Raw genomic sequence first — 25,674 nt, forward strand, 5'->3', positions numbered from 1 at the left:
AGCTCTGTGAGTTCAAGGTGAGCCTGGTCTACAGAGTGAGTTCCAGGACAGCCAGAGCTACACAAAGAAACTCTGTCTTGGAAAAAATTCCCAAGATACATCAGTCTTGGTACCCTCTGGCCTTCTTCACTGCCTACAGAGACCAACTCTTCAAACCGCCGTCTTTATTTCTCCATGATCCTCATCTTCAAGAGTATATCACGCCGGGCGGTGGTGGCACACGCCTTTAATCCCAGCACTCGGGAGGCAGAGGCAGGCGGATCTCTGTGAGTTCGAGGCCAGCCTGGTCTCCAAAGCGAGTTCCAGGAAAGGCGCAAAGCTACACAGAGAAACCCTGTCTCGAAAAAACCAAAAAAAAAAAAAAAAAAAGAGTATATCACTAGCCATCGACCTCCCACATCAGCCCCTTCACTGTTGAAAGAAACTGAGACCAGAGTGTCCTTAACCCCAAGCCCAAGCCCAGCCCTCAAAGTCAATCCAGAGTCAGTAGATGCTCGGTCCACATCTCTCCTCTTAAGTTTTATTGACTGATGAGAACTTCATCTTTGTCGGCTGCCAGCTTCAGAGGGACAGAGCTGGGAGACAGGAAACCTGAGATGATATGAGATTTCAGTCTGAGAGCACAGATCCAGAAGGTGACCCGAGAGAAAAGACTATGTGGAAATTACAGGGGAGAGGGAGGCAATCAAGAAGTCTCTTCTGTCCCTCTCAGGGTTCAGGAACAACCCCCGCCTCTGCCTATAACACTTCTGGACTCCTGCCCAAGACTACAGAATCAGCCCATGACCTCAACACCCAGCCCAGCTCTAGCTGGGTGCCAGTCTCTTATCTCAGCAGGTCCAGACTCCAGACAAACCCACGAAGAAAAAAACACCACAAAAGAGCGTAGTTAGATGTGGCCCATCTGATCAGGGCAGATGTATATGCTGCAGCAAATTGGTCTGAGGCTTTGCATATTGGTACAGCAGCAGCTGCTATTGCTAGAATTCGCTGGAGGCCCAGCAGAGGACAGGTGGCAGGAACTAATTTCCAGCAGCCAGGGAAGAGGGTGGTAGTGTTTGTGCTATCTCTGTTAGGAGAAGCAGCCTGACCCCCTCAGCCAAAGCATGGGGGTAGTGGGTCACTACAGAGGCCACAGCCCATTAAGCCAGCCCACGGTTGCATTCCAAGCTTCCAAATCTGGGAATTGCTGCGTCTGGTGAAGGGCAGAGACCTTGCCCCCTAGAGGCTAAAATTAGAGTTGAGGGTTCTCTTCTCCGAACCCTCAAACTTGCACAGCACAACCGAAGAGCAGAGGAACTCTCAACTCTTCTTGTCAGGCCAGACCTCAAATGTCAGACCACAGAAAGCTTTAACCTGCCTCTGAGGGCCCAAGGGAGAAGCATGCAAGAGGCCAGCTAGGAGAGAGAGGCCAGTCCCAGCATGCTGGGGCAAGGAGGCCAGGGGCCTGGGGAGTCTCAGCACTTCAGCTCCCATTAGGAAAATCGTCTGGACTGAGGGACGTTTCCCATTCCCTAGCTACTTCCCCACCAGATGAGCCATTCCATGAAACTCCATTGCATAGTTCTCGGCAGGGAGCAGAAGGGGTCCCCAGGTCTGCCCCTCTTTGCCTCTCCCAAATATGGCTTTGGAAAGGAGTTCCCAAGAATAAAGGCGGCCCTCTGAATGGGCAGACCCATCCCTCACAGAGAAGAGATCTTCACAGTCTCAGGAAGGAGGCATGGGGTACCCAAGCTGGAGTTCCTGAGGGTGCTGGTGCTCCTACCGCCGCCGCCGCCGCCGCCGCCGCCGCCGCCGCCGCCGCCAGGGGAGGAAGGTTGACTCTCATCTGGCGTGTTGGCAGGAGGGGTGGGGATGCTGATGATGGCAGCCACGAAGTCCCGGCTATCACAGTTCAGGTCAAGGCTGTCATGGGGCTTGGCATTGAGGCTTGAGCGGCTGTGAACAGGGGTGGGGAAGATGGAATACTTTTAAAAAGTCATCTCGATAATTGCCATACCAATTGTCACATTCATTAAGCACCTACTGGGTTCCTTGCATTGTGCTACGAATTCTCCCTGCATCCTCAATTATGGTAAAGGAGGTGCATTGTGGAGTCAACTGGTCTTAGGTTCAAATCGTGATCACATTTTACCACACTGAAAACTTCTTTTATTTGTAGCATGGGAATAAAAATATTCCTTACCTCATCAGGTTCTTATAGAGACCAAATGAAATAATAAATGATATAAAGTGCCTGAACAGAGTGTACACACACACACACACACACACACACACACACACACACACACACACACACTTTTCGTGTGATGCTGGGGAGTAAATCCAGGGCCTTGCCATGTTTTTCTGTGTACCACATCCATGTCTGGTGCCCAAGGAGACCAGAACAGTGCATCAAATCACCTGAAACTGGAGTTATGGGTAGTTATGAGCCACCATGTAAACCCAGATTCTCTGCAAGAGCAGTACGTACTCTTAATCAGAGCCATCTCCCTAGTCCCTCTATTGTTACCCTTAACAATGCCAAAACTATTGCACGAGTCTATAATAGGAATAGGGAATGGTGGCACACACCAGTAGTTCTGGCACTCAAGAGGCTAAGGCAGGCAGACCCTGAGTTTGAGGCTAGCTTAGGCTATATACATAGTGAGCCCCCACTTCAAAACCAAATGAAGCAAACAAAAAGTTTCAAAGTCTACACTAGGATCTCTAAACCTGAGTCCTCATTCCTTTCTGATTCCGTCCTTCTTGTCTGTCCCCCACTTCCTACCCTACCCAGAGCAGTTTCCTTGCCAGACCTCTGATGTACAGAGGTTTCACGGCGTTTGCACATCTGCACACTGCCTGGAAAGCGTTTCCTCTAGTTACATGTATGGTTTTACTCCCTTGCCTCCTTTAGGCCTGGACTCAGACACTATCTCAGAAAAGCTTTTCTTTTCTTTAAAAAAAGATTTTTCTAGATTATTTTCTTTTACTTTATGTGCATAAGTGTTTTGTCTGCATGTATATATATGCACCACATGCGTGCCTGGTGCCCATGGAGGACAGAAGAGGGAGTCAGATCCCCTGGAACTGGAGGTAGAGGTGCTTGTGAACCACCATATGTGGGTTCTGGGAACCAAACTCAGGTCCTCTTCAAGAACAAGTGCTCTTGGGCTGGAGAGATGGCTCAGTGGGTAAGAGTGCTGACTGCCCTTCTAGAGGAACCGGGTTCAACTCCCAGCACCCACATGGCAGCTAGCAACTGTCTCTGACTCCAAAATCTGACATCCTCACACAGACACACATGCAGGCAAAATATCAATGCAAATAAAAAATAAATAAATTAAAAAAGAACAAGTGCTCTTAACCGTTGAGCCATCTTTCCAGCCCCAGAAAAGTATTTTGTGACCACATTACTAAAACTGCACATGGCTCAGTGACAGAGGTTTTTTTTTTTTTCTTTTTTTTTGGGTTTTTTGAGACAGACTTTCCTGGAACTCACTCTGTAGACCAGGCTGGGCTGGAACTCACAGAGATCCGCCTGGCTCTGCCTCCCAGTGCTGGGATTAAAGGTGTGTGCCACCACCGCCCGGTTTTGTTTTGTTTTTGCGAGACAGGGTTTCTCCTTGTAGCTTTGGAGCCTGTTCTGAAACGCGACAGAGTATTTAACTAACATTTGTGAGACCCTAGGTTCCATTCACAGTACTAAAAAAGATAATGTTTTATCTATTTTTTGAGACAGGTCTCACTATGTAGCCCTGGTTAGCCTGGAACTCACTATGTAGACTAGGCTGGCCTTGAACTCACAGAGACTGGGTAAGTTCTCTGGGACTAAAGGCATGTGCCACCATGCCGAATCTGAAAAAAAAAAATTAAAGAAAAAAACGAGGCTAGCGAGATGGCTCAGTGGTTGAGCACTGCTCTTCCAGAGGTCCTGAGTTTGGTTCCTAGCACCCACATCAGGCAGCTCACAACCTTCTGTAAGTCTTGCCCCTGGGGATCTAAAGCCTAGGGCTTCCAAGGGCACCTACAGTCACATGTGCATACCCCCACACAGATACATAATTAAAAATAATCTAAAAATAACCCCTGTATCATTCTCTGCTCTGAAGTCTCTGGCCACTGTTCCTGATTTCTTTTTCATCTTGCTACTTCCAAATGTTGGACCCAATATGAAGTCTTGTACTTGTTAAGTGTCTTTTCCTATTAGAATGTAAGTTTCAGGACATGAGGATCCACCCCTCAAGCCTGTGTGTGTGTGTGTGTGTGTGTGTGTGTGTGTGTGTGTGTGTGTGTGTGTGTGTGTTGGATGGAATGTAAGGCTTCCCTCATACTAGGCAAATGTTTCTCGTTGAGCGACATCCCCAGCTCAAGTGATCCTCCTGCCTTAGCTTCCTGAATGACTAGGGCCACAGGAATATATGCCACTACTGCTACTCAGCAAATATTTGAAAGAATGAATGAAGAGCACAGTGCAGTAATGTAGGAGTTCTAGCACTTGATGGCTGAGGCAGAATTATCGTTGAGTTTCAGGTCAACTTGGTCTATAAACAAAGCAAGACCCTGTCTCAAAATTTTGAAAGAATGAGGAGTTTCCAAAACAAACTAAAGGTCCTTGCACAGAGGACTTTGAGTCTGGGCTTGACAGTCATGAAATCTCAAACCCGTGGCCCAGATTCTGCACTTTCTAACGGTGGTCAAACCGGTGAGCCAGGTACTCACCTCTGAGGGGCAGGGCTCCTCCGAAGCCCTGCTAGCGTGTCTAGCTCCTGCATGCTGCCACGGCTGACAGAGGCAGTGGAGTTGGCAAGGCGGATGGCTCGGCGCTTGGCCCTTCTAGGGCAGCAAGCTGACAGCAGGCTGCCAGATCCCATTGGCTGGGAAGACAAGGAGGTACTACGGCTGGTGCGACCACCCAGTGAGACGGCTCCAAGGGCCTCACTGAAGGTGAGCTCATCTGTGAACTCATGACACTGCGGGCAGAAGGGAAGCAGGATCACAAGGTACCCCACGCCATGGAAACTGATACAACTCCCAGACCTTGGCTTAAACAAAGTCGCTCTCCCTTCTCTTTCCTTGCCCATCCTAGAAGACTCTCTCTCTCTCTCTCTCTCTCTCTCTCTCTCTCTCTCTCTCTCTCTCTCTCTCTCTCTCTCTTTGAGACAAGGTGCAGCCTATGCAGCCTTGGCTGGCCTCAAATTCACTATGTAGATCAGGCTGGCCTGAAACTCATTGAGATCATCTGTCTCTGCCACAGACTCAGCCTCATTAAAGGAAGCACCATGTTGTGGTGATATTTTGAACAAATAAAATCGGCCTGAAGATCAGAGGACAAAACTAGCCACAGAGTGAGCCATAGAGGCCAGGCAGTGGTGGCACACACCTTTAATCCCAGCACAAGGAAGGTTGAGACAGGAAGTGATATGGCTGGGCAGAGAAAGGAATATAAGGCGGGAGGAGATAGGAATTCAAGCTCTTCCAGGCTGAGGAGTCGGTGAGGTAAGAGGTGGTGGCTGTGGCTTGCTCTGCCTCTCTAATCTTTCAGCTTTCACCCTGATATCTGGCTCCGGATTTTTGTTATAAGACCATTTAGGATTCGTGCAACACCACGTGATAATTGTAGAGATCACATGGTAAGTGGTAAGGCTTCCATCTCAGTGAGGGAACCGGCTGGGTGTTCAGAAAGACCTCCTCCCCCTGCCATGTGGCCGCGTGTTTGGCCTCACCGTAGTCTTCTCTAGACAGTGCAGTAAATGGTGGTGCTGCTGTTCGAAAGCAGAACGGCTCCTCACACACAGCGCCTGGCCCTCCCCACTGCCGCTGTCCTGGAACAGATGAGCAGAAAAGGCAGTGAGCACCTTCCCCTCCTAACCCTGTTCCCCCTAACCCCAATAAAGGCACCTCCCCACCTCAAGGCCCCCATTTTGCTTATACTGCAGGAAGGCGTTGGTGGTACCGCTCTTTGCCAATCGGATTCTTGCCAGGCGCACCTTCTACAGAGAGGAGACGAAAGGTTACACGGGTGAGGCCAGGAGCAGACGGGTTTAGGGCGTAAGGAATGCCAGTGCTCAGAAGGGAGACGGAGTTACCTGCTGCGCTCGGCGCTTGTCAGCACGCTGGTTCTGGTGGTAGATGCGGCTGAAGTTGGACACAATGACTGGTACAGGCAAGGCAATGACCAAGACACCACTAAGTGAGCAGATGGAGCCAAAAATTTTGCCAGCAATGGTGCTAGGCACCATGTCTCCATACCTGGGAGAGACAGAAGCAGGCCAAGGTTGAGGGGTGTTCAGTACCCCGCATTCCACCCACCCACTCCTAATGTACTCTGCAAACTTGGCCAAGCACACAGACGCTGAGCTTCCGTTTCTGCCTTCTTTTTAAGTTTGTTGTTGTTGTTGTTGTTTGGTTTTGGTTTTCGAGACAGGGTTTCCCTGTGTAGCCCTGGCTGTCCTGGAACTTGCTTTGTGGACCAGGCTGACCTCGAACTCACAGAGACCTGCCTGCCTCTGCCTCCCGCCCGAGTGCTGGGACTAAAGGGTGTGCCATCACCGCCCGGCTTTTTTAAGTTTTATTTTGTGTGCATGAGTGTTTGCCTACATGGAAGTATGTGTACCCCATACATCTAGAAGAGACTGTCAGAGCCACTGGAACTGCCGTTAAAGACGGTTGTGAGCAGCAAGTGCTCTTAACCACTAAGCCATCTTTCCACCCTAACTTCAGGTTCTTTTTCTTTTAAGATTTATTTGTTTTTATGTGTATGAGTGTTTTCCATGTATCTATTAAGTATACCTTGCCTGGTGCCCATGGAGGCCAGAAGAGGGTGTCAGATCCCCTGGAACTAGAGTTACAGAGAGTTGTGATGCACCGTGTGGGTGCTGGGAATTGAACCCAGGTCCTCTGGAAGAGCAGCCGGTGCTTTTAACCACTGAGCCGTTTCTCTAGCCTCAGCTTCAGTTCCTTACACTGAAACATTTAGAGAGTGGGGGCTCGAGAAATAGCTTACTGGTTAGGAATTCCAGAGGACCAGAGTTCAGCACCCATGTCATTCAGCTCACAGCTATCAGCAACTCTAGCACCAGAAGATCCAACACCTTCTTCTGGAGTCCGGGGAAACCTGCATTCACATGTACATATGTACATACCCACATACGGACACATACCATACACATAATTTAAAAATAGTAAAAATAAATCTTCAAAATGTGAAGAATGGCCAGGCATGGTAGCCCGTGCCTTTAATCCCAGCACTTGTGGAGCAGAGGCAAGTGATCTCTGAGTTTGAGCTACATCTCCGGACCTGTTCATTTGTTCTAAGCATTAAGGACTCTGCTCCAGAGCCTCTGTAACTTGGCCATTTCTAGCTATGTGATAGTCATCTCAGACCACGTCTCACTTATGTATGAGGCATGAGCACCTAACGTCATGGTTGTTCTGAGGACCGTATATGGCAAAAGACATCAAGATACCTACTGCTGACTCACCGTTAGGACTCAGTATTTATTGATTTGATCCAATCATGGACTTCCAAGCAGAATTCATCTCTACTTTTTAGAAACTTCTGTACCTCTACTAAGGCACTGAACAAGTTCAGTCATCCCTTCGACAGACACTGAATAGCAACAGTCTACCTAACCCTGAGGAGGATCACAGAATCTACCCCGCACAGTGTAAGGAGTCAGGGCAGATGGCTCAGTCGGTAAAATACCTGTGGCACATGCAAGCCTGGGGCCCTGAGTTCAGATCTCCAGAGCCCGTGTGAAAAGCTGTATCAGTGGCATGTGCCTAGAATCCAGCCCTGGAGGGCAGAGATAAGCGTAGCCCTGGAGCTCACTGGTCAGCTAATCTAGCTGAATGGATGAGCTGCTGGTTCAATGAGAGAACTGTCTCAAAAAATAAAGGTGGCAGCCAGATGGATCTCTGTGAGTTCAAGGCCAGCCTGGTCTACAGAGTGAGTTCCAGGACACCTAGGGCTACATGGAGAAACCTTGTCTTGAGAAGCAAACAAACAAACAAACAAAAACAAACAAATGCCTGGACTCCAGGTAAAGGTGAGAGGAGAGGACCAACTCTACAAATTTGTCCTCTACTGTCCATATGCATTTTGTTGCATGTACATGCAGACACACATACAATAATAATTTTCAAAATATAAAGTGTGTGCGGCCCCCCCCACACACACTGAAAAACAGACAGAGAGGAAGCTATGAATGGTGGCACAAGCCTATAATCCCAGTATTTGGGAGATCGAGGCAGAAAAAGGATCACTGTAAATTTGAGGGCAGCCTGGGTGTACAAATTGAGATTCTGCCACAAAACAAAACAGTATGAGAGCTGGGGCCGATCTGTGGCTACTGTGGTGAGGCCGTGTGTTCAATCCCCAATAATGCCCCTCCCCAAACAAGGAAAGAACATCATGAGTTTGGCGATTCCATTTGTTGTATCTATCTCAACTGTTTCCTCTCAGGGATTGGCAGTAAGAAAATAACACTCATCCCAGCACTCCGGAGGCAGAGGCAGGCAGATCTCTGAATTTGAGGCCAGCCTGGTCTACAAAGAGAGTTCCGGGACAGCCAAGACTACACAGAGAAACTGTGTCTCGAAAAATAAAATAATACCGACATAGCCAGGTGGGTGCCATAGGCTTGGAGTCCAGACACTCAGGAAGCAAAGGCAAATCCATTGGAAGTTCAAGGCCAGCTCAGCCTACTTCGTAAGACTCTATCTAAATAAAAAAGTAATGCTGAAAATATCTCCTGGAAAACATCAAGGAATCACAACGTCCCAGAGGCTGTGCCCACACAGCAGACAATTCTAGAAGGTTGAGAGACATAACATGAATGCTCAAAATGGAAAAAATGGTGATTGGAAGCCATATCCCTATATATCCTGTGCCAGAAGCATTCAGAGAACTCACATGGTATCCCTGAATCCTCTTAAAGTGTTCATTCCCCACTTTACAAAGGGGGAAACTGAAAGACCTATATCCCAGTAGCTAGGAGGCTGAGGTGGGACGACTGCTTTGAGTCTGAGGCCAACTTGGACGATACAGCGAATCCAGGCAAGCCTGGCCTACATAGCATAACCAATCTCAAAGAAAAGAGAAGGAAACCGGGACCCTGAGAAAGTGTGAAGAGAAAGAGAGCAACATAGACAATTTTTTTAAACCTGACCTGGAAAAATCAAGGTATGTTCAGAGCTGGGAGGGATTAGAAAATTTAAGTAGCCGGGCGGTGGTGGCACACGCCTTTAATCCCAGCACTCGGGAGGCAGAGCCAGGCGGATCTCTGTGAGTTCGAGGCCAGCCTGGGCTACCAAGAGAGTTCCAGGAAAAGGCGCAAAGCTACACAGAGAAACCCTGTCTCGAAAAACCAAAAAAAAAAAAAAAAAAAAAAGAAAATTTAAGTATAACTCTATGATTTTTAAGGTAGGTCCATGCTATGTAGCCTCACCGGCCTGGAACTTACTATGTAATCCAGGCTGGTCTCAGACTCACCAAGATCTGCCTGCCTCTGCCTCCTAAATGCTAGGATTAAAGGCAGGTCTTACCACACCTGGCTTCTCTAAATTTTTTTAGACAGGGTCTCTCTGTGTAGCCTTGGCTGTCCTGGAACTGATATGTAGACCAGGCTGCCCTCGAACTTACAGAGATCCGCCTGGCTCTGCCTCCTGAGTGCTGGTGGGATTAAAGGTGTGATCTACCAACTAAATTTTACTTTTTAAAATATTGATGTATTTTACTTTACATGTGTAAGTGTTTTGCCTGCGTGTATATTTGCGCACTGTTGTGGAACATTTAACTAGGCAAAGTTGTTACATTTGTTCCTGCTGCATTTGTTAACTATGTAAAGATGTGTTTCATTTGCGTTAATTGACAGGAAGTAGCAGGGAGGAACTTGGTGTGGGTTCTTTTTAGTTGGGGCTGTGTGGAAGGGAGTGGCCTCCTGGAAAAGAAAGTTAGCCAGTTGCTCTGGGCTCGCAGGTTTTCACCCTGGCTTTGGAATCTCGAGCTTTATTAGACTGATAGAGATGTAGTTAGAACTACCTTTAGCAGCAGCAACAGAGCCACTGTCTGGGGGAAGAGAATTCCCCCTTAGCGGCTGGGCTGCTAGAAGTGTAAAGCGCAGCCCCTGTAACGAAGGTAAAACAGTAGTGCACCACATGGATTCAGTGCCCAAGGAGGCCGAAAGAGGGCACTGGATCCTCTGGAACTGGAATTGCAGGTGCTTGTGAGCTGCCATGGGGGTGCTAGGAACCAAACTCGGGTCCTCTGCAAGAGCAGCGAGTGCTCTTAACCAGTGAGCCATCTCTGCGGTCCCCTAAACTTTTTTAAGAGATTTATTTTGCCAGGCATAGTGGCACATACCTTTAATCCCAGCACTTGGGAGGCAGAGGTGGGTAGATTTCTGAGTTCAAAGCCAGCCTGGTCTGCATAGCAAGTCCCAGACCAGCCAAAGTTGCATAGGGAAATTCTGTCTCACAAAACTAAAAAACAGATGATTTTTTAAATTATTTTTAATTATGTATATATGTGTATCTGTGTGCATGTATGGGCACAATTGTGCAGATGCCTCGATGGTCAGAGGCATCAGATACCCTGTATCTCGAATAACAGGTAGTTGTGAGCTATCCAACCTGGGTGCTGGGAACTAAACTTGGGCCCTCTGCAAAAGAAGTATGTACTCTTTTTAAAAAAAAAAAATTATTTATTATGCATACAGTGTTCTGCCTGCATGTCAGAAGAGGGCACCAGATCTCATTTTAGATGGTTGTGAGCCACCATGTGGTTGCTGGGAATTGAACTCAGGACCTTTTGAAGAGCAGCCAGTGCTTTTAACCTCTGAGCCATCTCTCCAGCCCAAAGTATGTACTCTTAACTGGTCAGCCATTTCTCCAGTCCCAGCTTTCTGAAATTTTTTGTTTTGTTTTGTTTTTGAGACAGGGTTTCTCTGTGTAGCTTTGGAGCCTTTCCTGGAACTTGCTCTGTAGACCAGGCTGGCCTCGAACTCACAGAGATCCATCTACCTCTGCCTTCCAAGTGCTGGGATTAAAGGCGTGCGCCACCACCGCCCGGCAGCTTTCTGAATTTTTATAGATTAGGAAACTGGAGCTCAAAAGGAGATAAAGGGGCCAAGCATGCTGGTAATACCTGTATATACCAGCACTGGGGAAGTGGAGGCAGGAAGATAATGTATTTGAACCTAGCCTGGGCTATACATAGCACAACAGCCTTGTCTCAAAAGTGGGGTGGCAGGCAGAGGCAAGCACGTATTCCGCATGTGTGAAGTCCCCATGTGAGGCTCTGGTTTCGATATCCATTACCATAGAGGTATGTTCTAACCTTCCTAATGTTACAGAAAGAGCGCCCAGCTCAAGGTCTATACTTACCCAAGTGTGGTCATGGTGACAATGGTATACCAGAAGGCAGCAGGGATGCTTGTAAAGTTGGTCTTGCTGGTGCCCTTCTCGGCATAGAACATGACAGTGGCAAAGATGATGATGGCCATGGTGAGGGAAAAGAGGAGAAAACCCAGCTCAGAGGCACAGCTCTTGAGCGTGTAGCCCAGAATCCGCAAGCCCTGGGAGTGTCTGGAGAACTTGAAGATTCTGAAGACCCGGAACACACGTAGGGTGACAAAGGCACCAGAGACATCATCATTCTTGGGCACAAAAAGCCCAATGTAGTAGGGCAGGATGGCCACCACATCGATGAGGCTCATCACGCTGCGCAGGAAGCGGCAACGGCTGGGAGCGGCGAAGAGCCGCAGAAGGTATTCCCCGGTGAATATAAGTACACAGGCTGTGTCCATACAGAAAAAGGCCATTGGGAAGCGGTCACCACAGGGCTGCTCTCTCGTGGGTCGCCGTGCAGGGCCACGGCATGGGATGGTCTCCACTACATTGGCGATGACCGAGACAGCTATGAAAAAGCCAGTCACATAGTAGAACACCAGTGCTGCAGTGCTCGTGTGTGGGTTTTCGAAGGCCCTCCAGAGTCGCTGTCGCAGGGAGCTGCCTGCTGGAAGGGCTGGCCCTTCCCCGGCCTGCTCAGCCTCCTCGTCTTCTGCTAGGCGCTCCGCGTTCTCCTTCTTGCGGTCCCTGTACTCTTCCAGACAGCAGTCGCCCACAAGCTCTGGTACTAAGCCATAGAAGGCCAGCTCCTCATCAAAGGCCTGGATGCACTCCTGTCTGGGGCAGTGCAGCCGGCCTGTGCGGTAGAAGTTCAGCACGTGCCGGAACATGTCTGGGTCACGATCAAAGAAGTACTCGCCTGATTCAGCATCATAGAAGAATTCCTTCTCCGAGCTGCCCAGCAATGTGTCTGGGTAGCGATCCAGCGTGTTTTTCCAGGTCTCAAAGCGCCGACCACTCACATTCACCACCAGAACCTCATCCCCTCGGGATGCCTTCACCTCCGGTGCAGGGGGCAGAGGCTGCTGGGCTAAGGGCAGCCAGCCCACTGCTGCAGCCCTTGCAAATGGTAGCCATGTGGCCACACCTGCCGCCATCCTGCAGCTCCCCAGGCCCACGGAGACTTGGGGGTGTGATGTTTAGGAGGATGTGGCTATCTCCAGGATGATGGAGGCTTAGAGAGACCCTGGGCTACCCAGACAAGGAAACCGGGGTGTGTGTGTGTGTGTGTGTGTGTGTGTGTGTGTGTGTGTGTGTGTGTAGAAAGAGAGAGAGAGACCTAGAGGAATCAGGAGGAGGAGGAACTAGAGAGACAGACAGGAGCTTGGGGGGGGGGTGTTCTAAAGGACTAAGAAGGGGTTAAAGCGCTAAAGGTACCAAGAAGGATCCTCAGGTCTAGACTGACATGATTCTAGAGTCAACACGTTCCTGAGGGTGTCCAAAGGGACCAAGAAATAGGTGGGGAGTTGTTCACACTCCCAAGAGTTCCCACTAAAGAAGAGCCTGTAATCCCTCAGTTGAGGTGAAGAGGAGACAGATAGGGGCATTCAGAGAGTTGGAGAATGGGACCAGAGGTGTTTGAAAGACACTGAAGGGCTGTCCACACCCAGAAGACTTATGGGCAAAGATACCTGGGTTGGAGCCCCCTTGCAGATCAGGAAAGGGGACTGGAGCATCTCAAGGGTGGCGAGAGAGCCTGGAGGTTGTAAAGATGCTAAAAAGTGTCTCGGGAGTGAGCAGCACTGCCAAGAATAGCCTGGAGGATGTTGTCTACAAGCTACAGGAGTTCTGGGGAAGGTAGGAGAGGTGAGGGTCCTCCAGTGAGGACTGAAAAAAAGGGGATAGTGAAAGTGGTATATGGGACTGGCTTATTTTTTAAGAGGCTGGGAGATATCCGGCAGAGGTTACCTGGAGGGGCTTAGGAAGCCTGGTCCATAGCTGAAGAGCTCTGGGTGAGGGAAAAAAAAGGGGGGTCTGGGGAATCCCAAAGGGTCGATACTCAACTGGACTGAAGTTGGGTATAGATCCGTGAGCACACCAGAAACTCTCGCAAAAGACTATTCAAAGAGGAAGGGGATTCCCTCAAAATAGGTTGGATAGGGGGCGGGGTATTGGAAGAAAGTTGGGTGTGTCTTCCAGGAGAAGGGGCTGCTGAACCTCGCAGGAAGATAGTAGGGGAGACCAGGAGAAGGCTGGGTCCCACCGTGGAGGGCAGGTCTGAGGAAACCACACTCCGGAGGGGCTGGCGGTGTGTGCCCAGCAACAGCAGGAGCAGCGGCGGGAGGAGCAGCAGCAGCAGCAGCAGCAGCAGCAGCAGCAGCAGCAGAGGAGGAGAACATCCACAGCCAGGCCTAGGAGGGAAAGGTGGCACGGGCGGGGGCGGGGTGGGAGACAGGGGGAGGAGGCTGCTGGGTCCTTGGAAGGAGGCTCTGGAAGGACAAGGTCCAGTGGGACCCCTGGAGACTGTTCCAGGATGGACTAGGGCATGGGGACCGGACCAGGAAAAGACAAGGACAGAGCTATTGATGGTCCCCTCCCTCTCCCCACGGGGCTGTCCTCACCTGTGTCCCTGCTGCAGCAGCAGCAACAGCGTTGGGGCTGGGGGTACCAAACACCGGAGCTCCTGGCCCCCTCTGCAGAGCTGCCGGAGTTCCCTCCTCCTCCAGCGCTCTCTCCCCGCCCCTCTGGAGCTTGTCGGGAGATGAAGCTAGAGGCAGGGAGGGGCTACGTGGCTCCCAGAGCCCCCTCCCCTAGGACAGCTTGAGAGAGACCCTGGGGAGACTCCGCCTCCTTACAAAGCTGGTTGGGCCTCAGTCGCGTCATCTGGAAAATGGGGGTGGCAGGGAACTTTGCCAGTTCTCCCCACCTCCTACTTCCTGGACTCCCCCTTCTTTGTGCCCAGCTCCTACCCCCACTGCCCCCAGGGGCCCTCACCCCCACCCGTCTGAATCAGCAGCACTTAGCAGAACCAATCGATGGGGAGGCGTCTGTTAATGGCCCCAGAGCGGAGTGCCACAGGGAATGATGCAGTGCTGTGTCCCCTCCCTGCCCCCCCTCTGTGGAAGGGCGGGGAGAGGTGGGGGAGGGGGATTGGTGGGGATGTTTTCTCTAGATGACCAGGCTCCAGATCCACTCTGGGGGGCGGAGGGCATAGGTCAGAGCCCAACTTCTAAACCAGACTTGGATTGTGGGGCTCCAGTACAGCTTCCAGTTTGGGGATGCAAGCTGCAGAGCAAAGGTAATGCAGATGGGGATAATCCAGGTACCACCCCCTACCCGTAGGCCCCTTGCCAAAGGAGCAGGCTTCCCATCTGTCTGTATCCAATGCCCTCAAATCACCTTTCTCTCCATGGTGGGCTCTGCTTCAGAACGCAGAGTACTGAATGCCCCTGGGTTAAGTCTGTGAGTTCTAACCCCAGCTTTGCCAGACTTGATCAGGGGACTTGTTTCCTCAGTTGTCAGAATTATTCCAACTTGAAAGTGTCCTTTTAGGCGTTAACTGAAGTAAAGTGAATGGGGTTGGCACAGGTAAGGCCTGGCTGGCTGCCTAGTCTTAAGTAACTAAAGCTGTGTGACGAGGGTGCAGTCAGGTGAACTGCCTAACCTTTCAATCCATTTACCCATCCACGCTCTTCCCTTGCTTGCTTTGCACACTCCGGATTTGTCCATTCTTACACCCATCCATCCACTGACCCATATAACCAATGATTCTACCTATTCTTCTCCACACCCATCTATCCATTTACTCCCCTACCCACTCATCTTCTAGGTAACCTTTTACCAACCTATTCCATTCATCTCTCCACTCTATAGCTTCACCTAGCATGGATGCATCCAACTTACCCTTCCCCTTCATTCACTTAGCCATCCATAATTCCACTCTAGCCATGTCAGTTTACTCCCAACCTATCCATAAATCCACCAATCTACCCATAGAGTTAATTCTTCCACTTAGCCATTTGTCCACCCCTCTAGACATCCATCTGTCCATTTGTATCTCCATTTACCCATACCCCAGCCACTTACTGATTCATCTACTCATTTATTCATCCAGCCATGCATCCATCTACCTATGCATTTATTCCAGCCATACAAGCACTTATGTATCCCTCAGCCCATCTAACCACTTATCCATCCTCCCATCTGTTCATTCATCTACACCCTCAATTTTATACATATCCACCCACACACATATCTGCAGATATTTCTGCTCTACTCCCTTGGAGAGGTCTGTCAGAAAGCAGGTGAGGGGAGAGTAGAAGAAGAAAAGCTGTAGCTAGAGGTCACCTTCCCCATTCCAGTGCAATGATCACCCCACTCCCAGCACATCCCTCTTGATTGAAAAGAATGAGACCAGACAGTCAGTGGGTGGGCCCGTCTGGCCAGATGGTATTTTGGCTGCATAGCCTTTACACACACACACACTCACACACATACACACATTGCTAGAACATTGAGCATGGACTGCACCCCCACCCAAAATCCCCAGTCCCAAATGCAGAGTAGCCAGGCTTCCAGACATAAATTAAAAAATAAAATAAAACGAAGAGTTGGTCTCTGGGAGGGAGAGCTCATGCAGAGTTGAAGGCAGATATCCCTAGGAGCTAGGGTCAAGAAGAACAAAATCCCTGTCCTTCCCTCAGGATCCTTCCTCCCCAAGGGCCTCTGCCATATGACTGGGGTCATCGACACCAGTCATCGACAGGCCTCCAGCCCCTTTAATGTCCGTCTCCCAAACGATTAGATTTGGTGCCAGCCTCCTTATTTTCCCACCACAGCCCAGGGGAGTGAGTGGCATTCCGGAGGGGGTGGAAGTAGGTGCAGCCTGCGGGTCTTTAGTTGGCTTCTCCAGGTTCTAGGTCTGGGTCAGGGGACCCCACACATTCCTTGCTGAGCCGTACAATTTCCTGGGATAGCACTTCCATGTCCTAAAAAACAAATGAGCCATCAGGAACCAGAAGGGGAGGGAAGGGGTAGCTCTGTTAGCAAACATGAGGTGTTATCTGTAGTAAGATGGACTGATGGGTTAACCAGTGCCCAGTGCTCTCTGGCCTTGGATGGGAAGATCCACCACCTTCTCTTCCAACAAATGTGAGCTGGCTTCTCCAAGGCAGGACCTGCATATGACTCTCTTAGTGATGAAGGAGTATTTGGGTCGGGGTGGGGGAATTGATGTGTGGGTGGACCCATCAGAGATCTATGGCAGACAAATAGGTTCACAAATGAACTTTGTAGAGGACAAAAAGAGGTAGGTAGGCAGGCAAGTGACAAGTAGGTGGGTAAAAGGGTGACTGATGAGTAGATAAAAGAATAATAAAAGATAATGCATCATCAGGCACAGGCCTTTAATCCCAGCGCTTGGGAGGCAGAGGCAGGCAGATCTCTGTGAGTTCAAGGCCAGCCTGGTCTACAGAGCGAGTTCCAGGACAGCCAGACTGTTACACAGAGAAACCCTGTCTCGAAAAACAAAACAACAAGTACAAAAAAGAATGATGCATTAAGAAACGGATGGGAGACTTGGAGATGATGGTTTAACAGCGAACCAATAAGGTAGGTAGACGGTAAATGGTGAGTACATACATGAGTGGATGAGGGGGTAGAAGGACAGATGGACAAGTGGTAGGCTAAACTGGTAAGTTGATTGGAGGGCACAAGAGGGAACCACCAAAGGGTGGTAGATGACTGGAAGGTGGTAGTTGGGAGGACACAGTCAGGGACTGGGTGGGTAGGGAGGCAGGTGGTTGGAGGGACAGGTGGGCAGGCTGGTAGTCCACACTCGCCTTGTGCAAGTGCATATTCTTGGTGAGTTGCTCCTCCAACATGTTCTGCAGCTTCTTGTTCATTTCCCGAAGGTTCTCATCGCCTGGCTTCACTAGGTCTCTGAGGACACTGCCCAGCCCACTTCGGTCTGTGTGGCCTGCTGCCACAGATACATCTGCAAGGGTGCAGGCTGAGCACCACCCCTCGGCAGAGCCGGGGGTAGGGAACAGGGGAGAGTAGGCAGAGCCAGCGGGGGGGGGGGGGCAACAAAGCAGGCAGGCAGGGAGGGAGAAAAGCAGTGTGACGTTGGGGGCAGAGGCTTTGACATGTGAAAGCCTGCTGTCGTTAGTAATGGGACTCTGAAAAACGGAGACAATTCCTAACTCATGGTGTTGGGAACATGTATACGCCTGCATGTGACACACAGAGCACATAGTAAACCCTCAAAGCATGTCAATGGATAGTGCTAACTTGGAAAAATCAGGAAGTGGGGGAAGAGTTGAAAGCAAGGGATAAAATAGAGGGGAGAGAAGGTAGCAGACAGATTGGAGAGGAAAGGATAGCCATGGAGGTCAGAGAAGAGAACAGGGATGAAGCCACAACAAATGAAAATGTATGGCTAGGTGCAGGCATGCACACCTGTAATCCCAGCACCCGGAAAGCTCAGGCAGGATTGGTGAGAGTTTGAGGCCAGCCTATGTTACAAATCAAGTTCCAGGCTAGCCAAGGCAACAGGGCAAAATCCAGTTTCAAAGAACCAGCGAACCAATAAAAATGGAACTAGAATAATAGTGCTACTAAGAGAAGATGAAGGAGGGGACAGAACAAAAGCCACATAAAGAAATAGAAAGCAGGGGAGGAAAAGGGGTATAGAAGAGACGAGACGAGAAGTCCAGGGCAAACACTAGCGAATGGAGGGTTAGAACTGAGCAGCACAAAAGGGAGGCCAGATAGGAAGCAAAGCTTCCCCGCGTTCCCCTCCATGGGTCATGATCTTGTCAGTAGCTTCTCTGAGTTTCAGGCAGAAAGAAGTAGCAGCAGAGGACAATGGAAAAGGGGGGACAGGTGAAGGCTGCACTGGAGGTGAGGGCTGGGGAAGGAGCACTGACCAATCCGGCTGTCCATGACATAGGTCTCAATGATGGCGCTTTTCCGGCAGAGGTCCTCTGCCATAGAGGCGCTGCTCACCTCCAGGTGTTTTACCTGCAAGACGGTCCACTCCATCTCAGGCCCCTGAACTTCACGTTTTCTCCCATGGGGAGGACCCAGCCAGACACTCTTCCCACCCCACCCCCCATCCCAGGGCACGTCATGCGGGGGACTAGCAGGCAGACGGACGGGCACCTTCTCCTCCAACATCCACTTCTCCTGCTGTGTCTCGGCCAGCCTCTGAAACAGCTCAGCCACTTCCTCATCTGACAGCTCTGCTGGCCGAGGGGGCTGGGCCTGAGGACTGCTGGATAAAGACTACAAGAAGAAGAGAGAAGAGTGAGAAAATGCGGCAATTCTCAGCATCACCCATCCGCCTGAGTTAGGGGCCGGAAGCGCACAGGCGAGCACAGGCTGAGGCTGGAGCTAATAGAGGCCAGACTTGGCACTCTCAGAAACTTTACATTTCCCTTGGCCTAGAGGGAGGCAGACAGGGTTAGCACCACCACAAGAGCGTCACTTGAGAGGACTAAAGGAAATCCAGCAGCAAATGACATCGAATTCCCAGATGACAGGAAATGGAGGCAAGACTAGAACAAGCCAAATAGGACCATTAAGAAGCAAGCAGAAAACTCTAAAGGTGGGATGTTTCCTGCAGGTCGAATGGTTTGGTTTCTTCCACCAGCTGATGTCAGGAAAACAGGACCAGAACAGACACAGCGTCATAAAACAAACAAGTAGCAACAATAAAAACCAGTACTCTGAAATGGAAGGCTAGCTTTTACCCAAAAAAAAAAAAACCACTTTAAAAATCCACTAGAGGGCCGGGCAGTGGTGGCACTCGCCTTTAATCCCAGCACTCAGGAGGTGGAGGCAGGCGGATCTCTCTGAGTTCAAGGCCAGCCTGGTCTACAGAGTGAGTTCCAGGACAGCCAGGGATACAGAGAGAAACTCTGTGTTGAAAAAAAAAAAAAAGTCCAACAAAGGGCTGGAGAGATGGTTCAGTTATTAAGGGCACTTTCTGCTCAGGCAGAGTATCAGAATTAGTTCCCAGAACCCATATAGTGGCTCACAACCATATACATATATATCCAGCTCTAGGAATATGTATGATGCTCCTTTTGACCTCTGGCACCAGGCACACACATGGTGAGCACATATACATGCACAAAACCACACATATAAGCAGATATAAACAATTTTTGTTCACTTTTTGTTTTTTTGAGACAGGGTTTCTCTGTGTATCCTTGGCTGTCCTGGAACTTGCTCTGTACACCAGGCTGGCCTTGAACTCACAGAGATCCGCCTGCCTTTGCCTCCCTAGTGTAAAAAATTTTTAATTAAAAATATTTTTTCAGCCAGGCAGTGGTGGCGCACGCCTTTAATTCCTGCACTTGGGAGGCAGAAGCAGGAGGATCTCTGTGAGTTCCAGGCCAGCCTGGGCTACAGAGTGAGTTCCAGGAAAGGCGCAAAGCTACACAAAGAAACCCTGTCTCGAAAAACAAAAAACAACAACAACGAAAAAAATTTTTAAAAAAATATTTTTTTCAAAAGTCCTACCAGGGATGGAGAGATTACTTAGCTATTAAAGCTAAGTTTATAACCCAAAAGACAAAAATTCCATCAAAAAATGTTTCACAATGTATACATTATTACCTGTATAATGATTTAAATTTCCAAATAAAGTGTTTGTCAGGAAACATGGTGTGATGGATGGCAATAACAATGATTGAGAAGTCTAAGTTGCTGAAGGGAATTAGCCATAGTGGGTGGCTCATGCTTACAATCCTAGGACTTGGGAGGCTGATGCAGGAGGATTATGAATTCAAAACCAGCCTGGGATACATAACAAGAATTCAATCTCAAAAAAAAAGAAAAAAAACAATAAATAAGGATGGAGAGATGCCCAAGAGTTAAGAGCATGGGCTGCTCTGCCAGAGGACCCAGGGTTCAATTCCCAGCACCCACATGGCAGCTCACAACTGTCTGTTGTACCTCCAGTTCCAGAGGATCTGATACTCTTCTGTCCTCTAAGAGTACTGCATGCAGGTAGTGTCCCAACATACAATACATGCTGATAGAACACTCACACACATAAAATAATAAAATAAAAGTAAAAAAAAACTATTTAAGGCTAGTCTTGGTGGCACATGTCTTTAATCCCAACACTTGGGAGGCAAATCAGGCAGATCTCTGTGAGTTTGAGGCCAGTTTGGTGTACCTAGTGAGTTCCAGGACAACCAGGGCTATGTAGAGAGACTCTGTCTCAAAAACCTATTTTAAAAAAAGCAATAAATAGCCAGACATGGTGGCACACACCTTTAATCCCATCACCCAGGAGGCAGGCCAAGCAGATCTCTTCTATAAGGTTGAGGTCTACATGGTCTACATAGCAAGTTCCAGGTCAACCAGGGCTACAGAGCAAGACATTGTCTCCAAAAAATAATAATAAAGAAGTTGGAAAATGGGACTTCCTACATAAGTGGTGTACTTCCCACAATGCTTGTACTTTAAAGCACTAGGAAGGTGGATTCACCTATAGATGATGAAGGAAGAAGGGCAGGGAGAATGATTGGCCTGTCTCCCATATAGCAGCCTTAATTTAAGTTGATGAATTTGGGGAGAAGTTGGCAAAATGTTTGTGTCCGGGGCTGGGGCTGCATCTTAGTAGAACAGCAAATGTTGACATGTGTTCTGCATGTATGTGTATGTGTGAGGCCGCAGGTTCAGTCCTTAGCCTGAGAGAGACCAGAGATAGACACACACATACAGAGAGAGAGAGAGAGAGAGAGAGAGAGAGAGAGAGAGAGAGAGAGAGAGAGAGAGAGAGAAAGGGAGAGAGAGAGAAAGGGAGAGAGAGAGAAAGGGAGAGAGAGAGAGAGAGAGAGAGAGAGAGAGAGAGAGAGAGAGAGAGAGAGAGAGAGAGAGATAGAAAGTCAGAGAAGAAATGCTTGTCTGAAGGTCAGAGTAGATAACTTCAAGTGGGGGAAATGGGGATACTCCAGTCTTAGTAGGTGAAACTTGCCCCTTACCCTGGCTGGGATGGCTGAGCTCTCCTTCTCCTTCAAGATCTCCCGGTAGCTGAAGGAGGAGATGCTACTACTGTCCCCTGTCTGAGTCCGGCTTGGTGAGTTCATCTCAGAGAGAACCAGCTCCTCAATGCCTGGGGAGTGGAGGAAAAAGAAACCTGAGTCCGGATCCCTTGGAATCTCAGGAAGAACTAGCAGGAAGAGGCACAGATTTGCCAGAGATGGAAAGAGAAAGAGAGCCATGTTCAGGCAAGCAAACTCCAGGACTGGAGTAGGACGAGACGAGGAGCCAGCCCTGTTGGTAAACACATCCAGTGACAGAAAGGGAAGTGGATGAGGCTGGGAGAAAGGGCAAAGAGCAGACACAGACTCCAGTGGCATAGGCACTCACACTTAGATGCAGAAAAAGGAAGACTGAGAGTGGAGAGTGGGTGGCAGCACACACATGCAGGGGAAAGCCCGGAGACAGGAAGCCAGCACATGATGGAGACTGACAGACCACAGAGAAAGACACATTCAGATCAAGGTCAGAACGAAGATCGGGACAGACTTGTAGCCATTCACCTAGACCTTCGTCCTATCTAGTGGATAAGAAAGATGTACAACATTAAATTCTAATCTACTCCCTAATCTACTTCGTAATCTATTAACAAAACACCTCTATTATAATGAGAGGTTACTTCAGGAGGCTGAGTGTCTGAGTGAGAAATTGGTTTGGTGAGAGCTGTATGTTTCGCCATGTCACTTGAACACTTGCTGAGCATGGTGGTACATGCCTGCAAGTGGATGACTTGATGAGTTTGTGACACTGCCCTTAGAGCTGCTTCGGGTATCGGGAAAGGGTTAGTACCATACTCCAAAGGAGTCTCCAAAAGGGTGCAACGCTGAGTGGGGTTCCCCCAGCACCTTGGTTGACAGCAAATTTTCCCTAAGCCTGTCTGTGTTTTAACAGATGCATTAGAGCCGGGCAGTGGTGGCGCACGCCTTTAATCTCAGCACTCAGAAGGCAGAGCCAGGCAGATCTCTGTGAGTTCGAGGCCAGCCTGGGCTACAGAGCGAGATCCAGGATAGGCTCCAAAGCTACACAGAGAAACCTGTTTTGAAAAAAAACCAAACAAACAAAAAAGAGATGCATTAAAACTGAGATGCATTACTGAATCTGAGTTATTTCAATGTATTTACAGCTACTCCCAACCAAGAAAAGGTAGAAACAACTCCAGTTTTGTGTGGGCATGTCTTCTGCTTTCAGTGGCAGAAGTATCGTGGGTTGAGTTAGCAGTATATTGAAAACAGTACAAGTCAGACATGGTGGCTTATGCCTGTAACCAAGCTCTTAGGAGGCTAAGGCAGAGCACCATGAGTTTGAAATCAGCCTGGGATACAAGGTGATGCTGTCTAAAAAACCCAATACTAATAACAGTGATGATAGTAATGAAGCTGACAAGGTTAGCCGGGCAGTCGTGGCGCACACCTTAAATCCCAGCACTTGGGAGGCAGAGGTGGGTGGATCTCTGTGAGTTCGAGGCCAGCCAGGACTGTTACACAGAGAAGTCCTGTCTCAAAAAAATAAAGAAGAAAAGGAGGAGGAGGAGGAGGAGGAGCAGGAGGAGGAGGAGGAGGAGGAGGAGGAGGAGGAGGAGGAGGAGGAGGAGATAGTGTAGTGCTGTTGCCTATGGAATTCAGTCTCCCGTGACTCACAGTGAGTTCCTGGAGGGGAATGACTTGGGGGGTAGGGCTTGTGTCACGGATCCTAAACTTATATGAGGATTTCTAAAGTACAAGAATAGAAACAGTAGAGAAAGCAGAGAAGTCACGGTGGATACAGAGCAAGCAGAAAGAACATAGGCAGAGAGAGGAACAGAGAAGGCTGTGAGAAGACACAAACGGAACCCAAGGAGACGGTGCAGAGAGAGAAAAGAGAGACAGCACTCAGGCAGGACGCAGGGCTGGAGCAAAGGCTGAGGGAGGTCCAGCAAGCAGCCTAAAGGCTGACTTCCACCCATCCCGCCCTCTCTCTCACCTGAGCGGCTCTTGCTGTTGGTGAGGATGTCCTGCAGCCGCTCCTGCAGCTTGTCAGCCCGTTTCCGCTCCAGGTGCAGCTGCCTCTTAAGGTCTTTGAGCTGAAAGTGTGTGTGTGGAGGGGTAAGAGCTGTGGCCCAGGGGCTCCGTAAAGGAGGGGAGGAGGTCACAGGCCTCACTAGCTTACCACAGCACTGCCCTTCTTCTCCAGGATCCGTTGCCCATCCACTGTGTCCTTTACCTCCTGTGGTTAGAGAAGGCACAGCTGGGCACAGCTGGCAGGTGGACCCCTCCTCACCCCATTCTGCAAGCTTAGGCCACGGCTATGTCTGGGACCACAGAGATACCACAGACCTGCTTCAGGCTGCTGATGGTCTTCACATGACCATCTCGTTCCTCCTGGGCCTGCTGCAGCTGATCCCGCACATCCTGTAGCTCTTCCTCTTTGCCCTGCAGAGCAAACAGCAGCTCAGACCATTGCCTGAGAAGTCCCTGCTCTCCTGCAGTGCTACCTGGTACCCCGACACAGGAACATCATCATGTGACAATCACCTTCAGCTCAGCAGCATGCTCCTCCCGGCACTGCTTGAGAGCTTCTTCCTGTTCCTGTTGCTGCTGCTGCAAGGATTCCTGTAAAAAGAGTCCCAGGTCTGCTCATGGCCCCCAAAAGATGGTGTGTCCAGTCAAGGGCATGTGAATTTCACCAGAGTTCTTGGGGCATGACAAAAATACCTTTTTACTTTGAGACAAGGTCTCAGTATATAGACTGCACTGGCTTTGGACTCTGAATCCTGCTTCAGCCTATTGAGTGCTAGAATGTATAGGTAACTCACTACCATGCCAGGCAGAAAGCATATTGTAGGAAACAACACATGCCCGACGGCAGAAGTATGAAGTGGGAGCCTACGCCATTCACACAGTAGATCAAGTGATATACATTTATATTTCTTTATTTAACAAAATGACACTGCATGCCAGGAACGTTCAAATGGTTGTACATATATTAAGTAATTTTCTAGACTCTTCCTAAAATATCTCTACAGTAAGGCATTTTTCTCATCATTAATATTTTTGCTGCCGGGAATTGAACCTGAGGCCTCATGCTGCTCTCTGCCAAAGGTGAAACGGGCCATAGAGAGATGAAATGCTTTGCATAAGGTCACACAGCTAGGGAGCGGGCCAGCCAGCACGCAACTTAGGGCCACACCTGGTTCCAGTGTGTCCTCTTCTCCGCTACAGGCCACTGCCCCTTATTACTGTCATGACTTGTCCAGAAAAAGGCAATAGATGTTCTTGTTAAAGTAAAAATGAGTGTATTGCCAAACGTGGAAAGATAATATTTTATAACTTTTTGGCAGAGGAACAATCCGGGAAGAAGACATGCCTGTTCAAATCTGCACAAAGGCAGAGCATGGGTGCCCCTAACCAGCTTTGCACCTTTACTAGGTACCACTAACTCACCTCAGCCTCCTTCAAGCGCCGTTCAAACCAGCCCTTGGCTCCATCCATGGAATGTACCTGAGCCTGAAGTTCTTCTACAGTGTGCTGAAGATTCTCCAAATCTCTTGTTCGAGCCTGGAAGGGGAAGACAGTCAGGAGTTGGGCAGCAGAGGACTGGGCACCCTTCATATCACGAACCTGGCCACTAGCAACACCATGGTCTTCAGCTCTCAGAGGAGAAAGGGGGCATCGTTACCCCACCCACCTTCTCCTCCCGAATCTGCCCCCGGAGCTCCTCCTCCTGCCGTTTCTTGTCCTCGTGCAGCTCTCGAAGCTCACGCTCGTACCGAGCTCGCACCCCCAGCACCTCCTTCTCATGCCGTAATCTGACAGCTCCCAGCTCTTCTTTGTGCTGGGACTTCTCCTGCATTGTCTCCATTGCCAGCTCATCCAGCATGGCCTTCCGTTTCTCAGCGGTCTGGGGACCAGGAGGGTGGGCCAAGAGAATGGCAATGAACTTCATCTCTCAACCCCACAAAATGACCACCATTCTGGTCCATGCCCAAGGAACTAGCCAGGACTCTTCCCTGGCCCTCCACACTGGCTGAGTCATTCACCCATCCTTTAGGAAAAGGTCGTTTTCTTTCTCTTTCCACTCCCAAGATTTGGCCTTATCACTTCCTACCCTCCTGGACTGAGCCATGTCTTTCCTTCTTCCCATGGAGCCCCACCTTCCGGGCTTCCTGGAGGTCCTGGGTCAACTGCTCCTTCTCCTGACCCATTTCTTGAAGCTGTTCCAGCAGCCGGCTGTTGGCCCTTAGCGACTCCTAATTCAGAAAAGAAGGGGAAGAGTTGGAGAGCAGTCCCTAGTCATCTAGAACAC

At 49.5% G+C, this 25,674-nt stretch overlaps 2 protein-coding genes across 5 annotated transcripts in view; both read right to left on the reverse strand.

The window, feature by feature from the left end:
• Positions 1 to 380: 380 nt before the first annotated feature.
• On the reverse strand, positions 381 to 13,739 carry Kcnd1 (potassium voltage-gated channel subfamily D member 1). The gene is made up of 6 exons (XM_059250510.1): positions 11,371 to 13,739; positions 6,072 to 6,234; positions 5,892 to 5,975; positions 5,709 to 5,807; positions 4,705 to 4,955; positions 381 to 1,938 (listed from the first exon to the last, which is right to left on the reverse strand). Exons 1-6 carry the CDS (start codon positions 12,489 to 12,491, stop codon positions 1,683 to 1,685), a joined length of 1,974 nt encoding a protein of 657 aa, XP_059106493.1. The 5' UTR covers positions 12,492 to 13,739; the 3' UTR covers positions 381 to 1,682.
• A 2,016-nt stretch (positions 13,740 to 15,755) lies between these two features.
• Positions 15,756 to 25,674, reverse strand: part of Gripap1 (GRIP1 associated protein 1) — a 28,315-nt gene continuing 18,396 nt past the window's right edge. For all 4 annotated transcript variants that reach the window (XM_059250642.1, XM_059250640.1, XM_059250639.1 and 1 more), the window contains 12 exons: positions 25,523 to 25,618; positions 25,057 to 25,269; positions 24,813 to 24,926; positions 23,904 to 23,981; positions 23,706 to 23,801; positions 23,539 to 23,595; positions 23,353 to 23,452; positions 21,336 to 21,466; positions 18,499 to 18,621; positions 18,264 to 18,357; positions 17,175 to 17,329; positions 15,756 to 16,322 (listed from right to left, as the gene is read on the reverse strand). In XM_059250642.1, coding sequence (XP_059106625.1) covers positions 16,230 to 16,322; positions 17,175 to 17,329; positions 18,264 to 18,357; positions 18,499 to 18,621; positions 21,336 to 21,466; positions 23,353 to 23,452; positions 23,539 to 23,595; positions 23,706 to 23,801; positions 23,904 to 23,981; positions 24,813 to 24,926; positions 25,057 to 25,269; positions 25,523 to 25,618 — 1,350 coding nt within the window. In that variant the 3' untranslated portion in view covers positions 15,756 to 16,229. The remainder of the gene's footprint in view (positions 16,323 to 17,174; positions 17,330 to 18,263; positions 18,358 to 18,498; positions 18,622 to 21,335; positions 21,467 to 23,352; positions 23,453 to 23,538; positions 23,596 to 23,705; positions 23,802 to 23,903; positions 23,982 to 24,812; positions 24,927 to 25,056; positions 25,270 to 25,522; positions 25,619 to 25,674) is intronic.

The sequence above is a fragment of the Peromyscus eremicus genome, chromosome X, assembly GCF_949786415.1.
Source record: "Peromyscus eremicus chromosome X, PerEre_H2_v1, whole genome shotgun sequence".
In the NCBI taxonomy this organism is placed as follows: Eukaryota; Metazoa; Chordata; class Mammalia; order Rodentia; family Cricetidae; genus Peromyscus; species Peromyscus eremicus.

Excerpts from the sequence above, each read along its gene's own strand:
- Kcnd1 (XM_059250510.1), bottom strand. The coding sequence starts at position 12,491 with ATGGCGGCAGGTGTGGCCACATGGCTACCATTTGCAAGGGCTGCAGCA. Across the intron at positions 5,976-6,071 it reads ACAAGCGCCGAGCGCAGCAG|AAGGTGCGCCTGGCAAGAAT; the intron begins GTAACTCCGTCT and ends TCCTCTCTGTAG. Across the intron at positions 4,956-5,708 it reads ACTGTCTAGAGAAGACTACG|TGTCATGAGTTCACAGATGA; the intron begins GTGAGGCCAAAC and ends TTCTGCCCGCAG.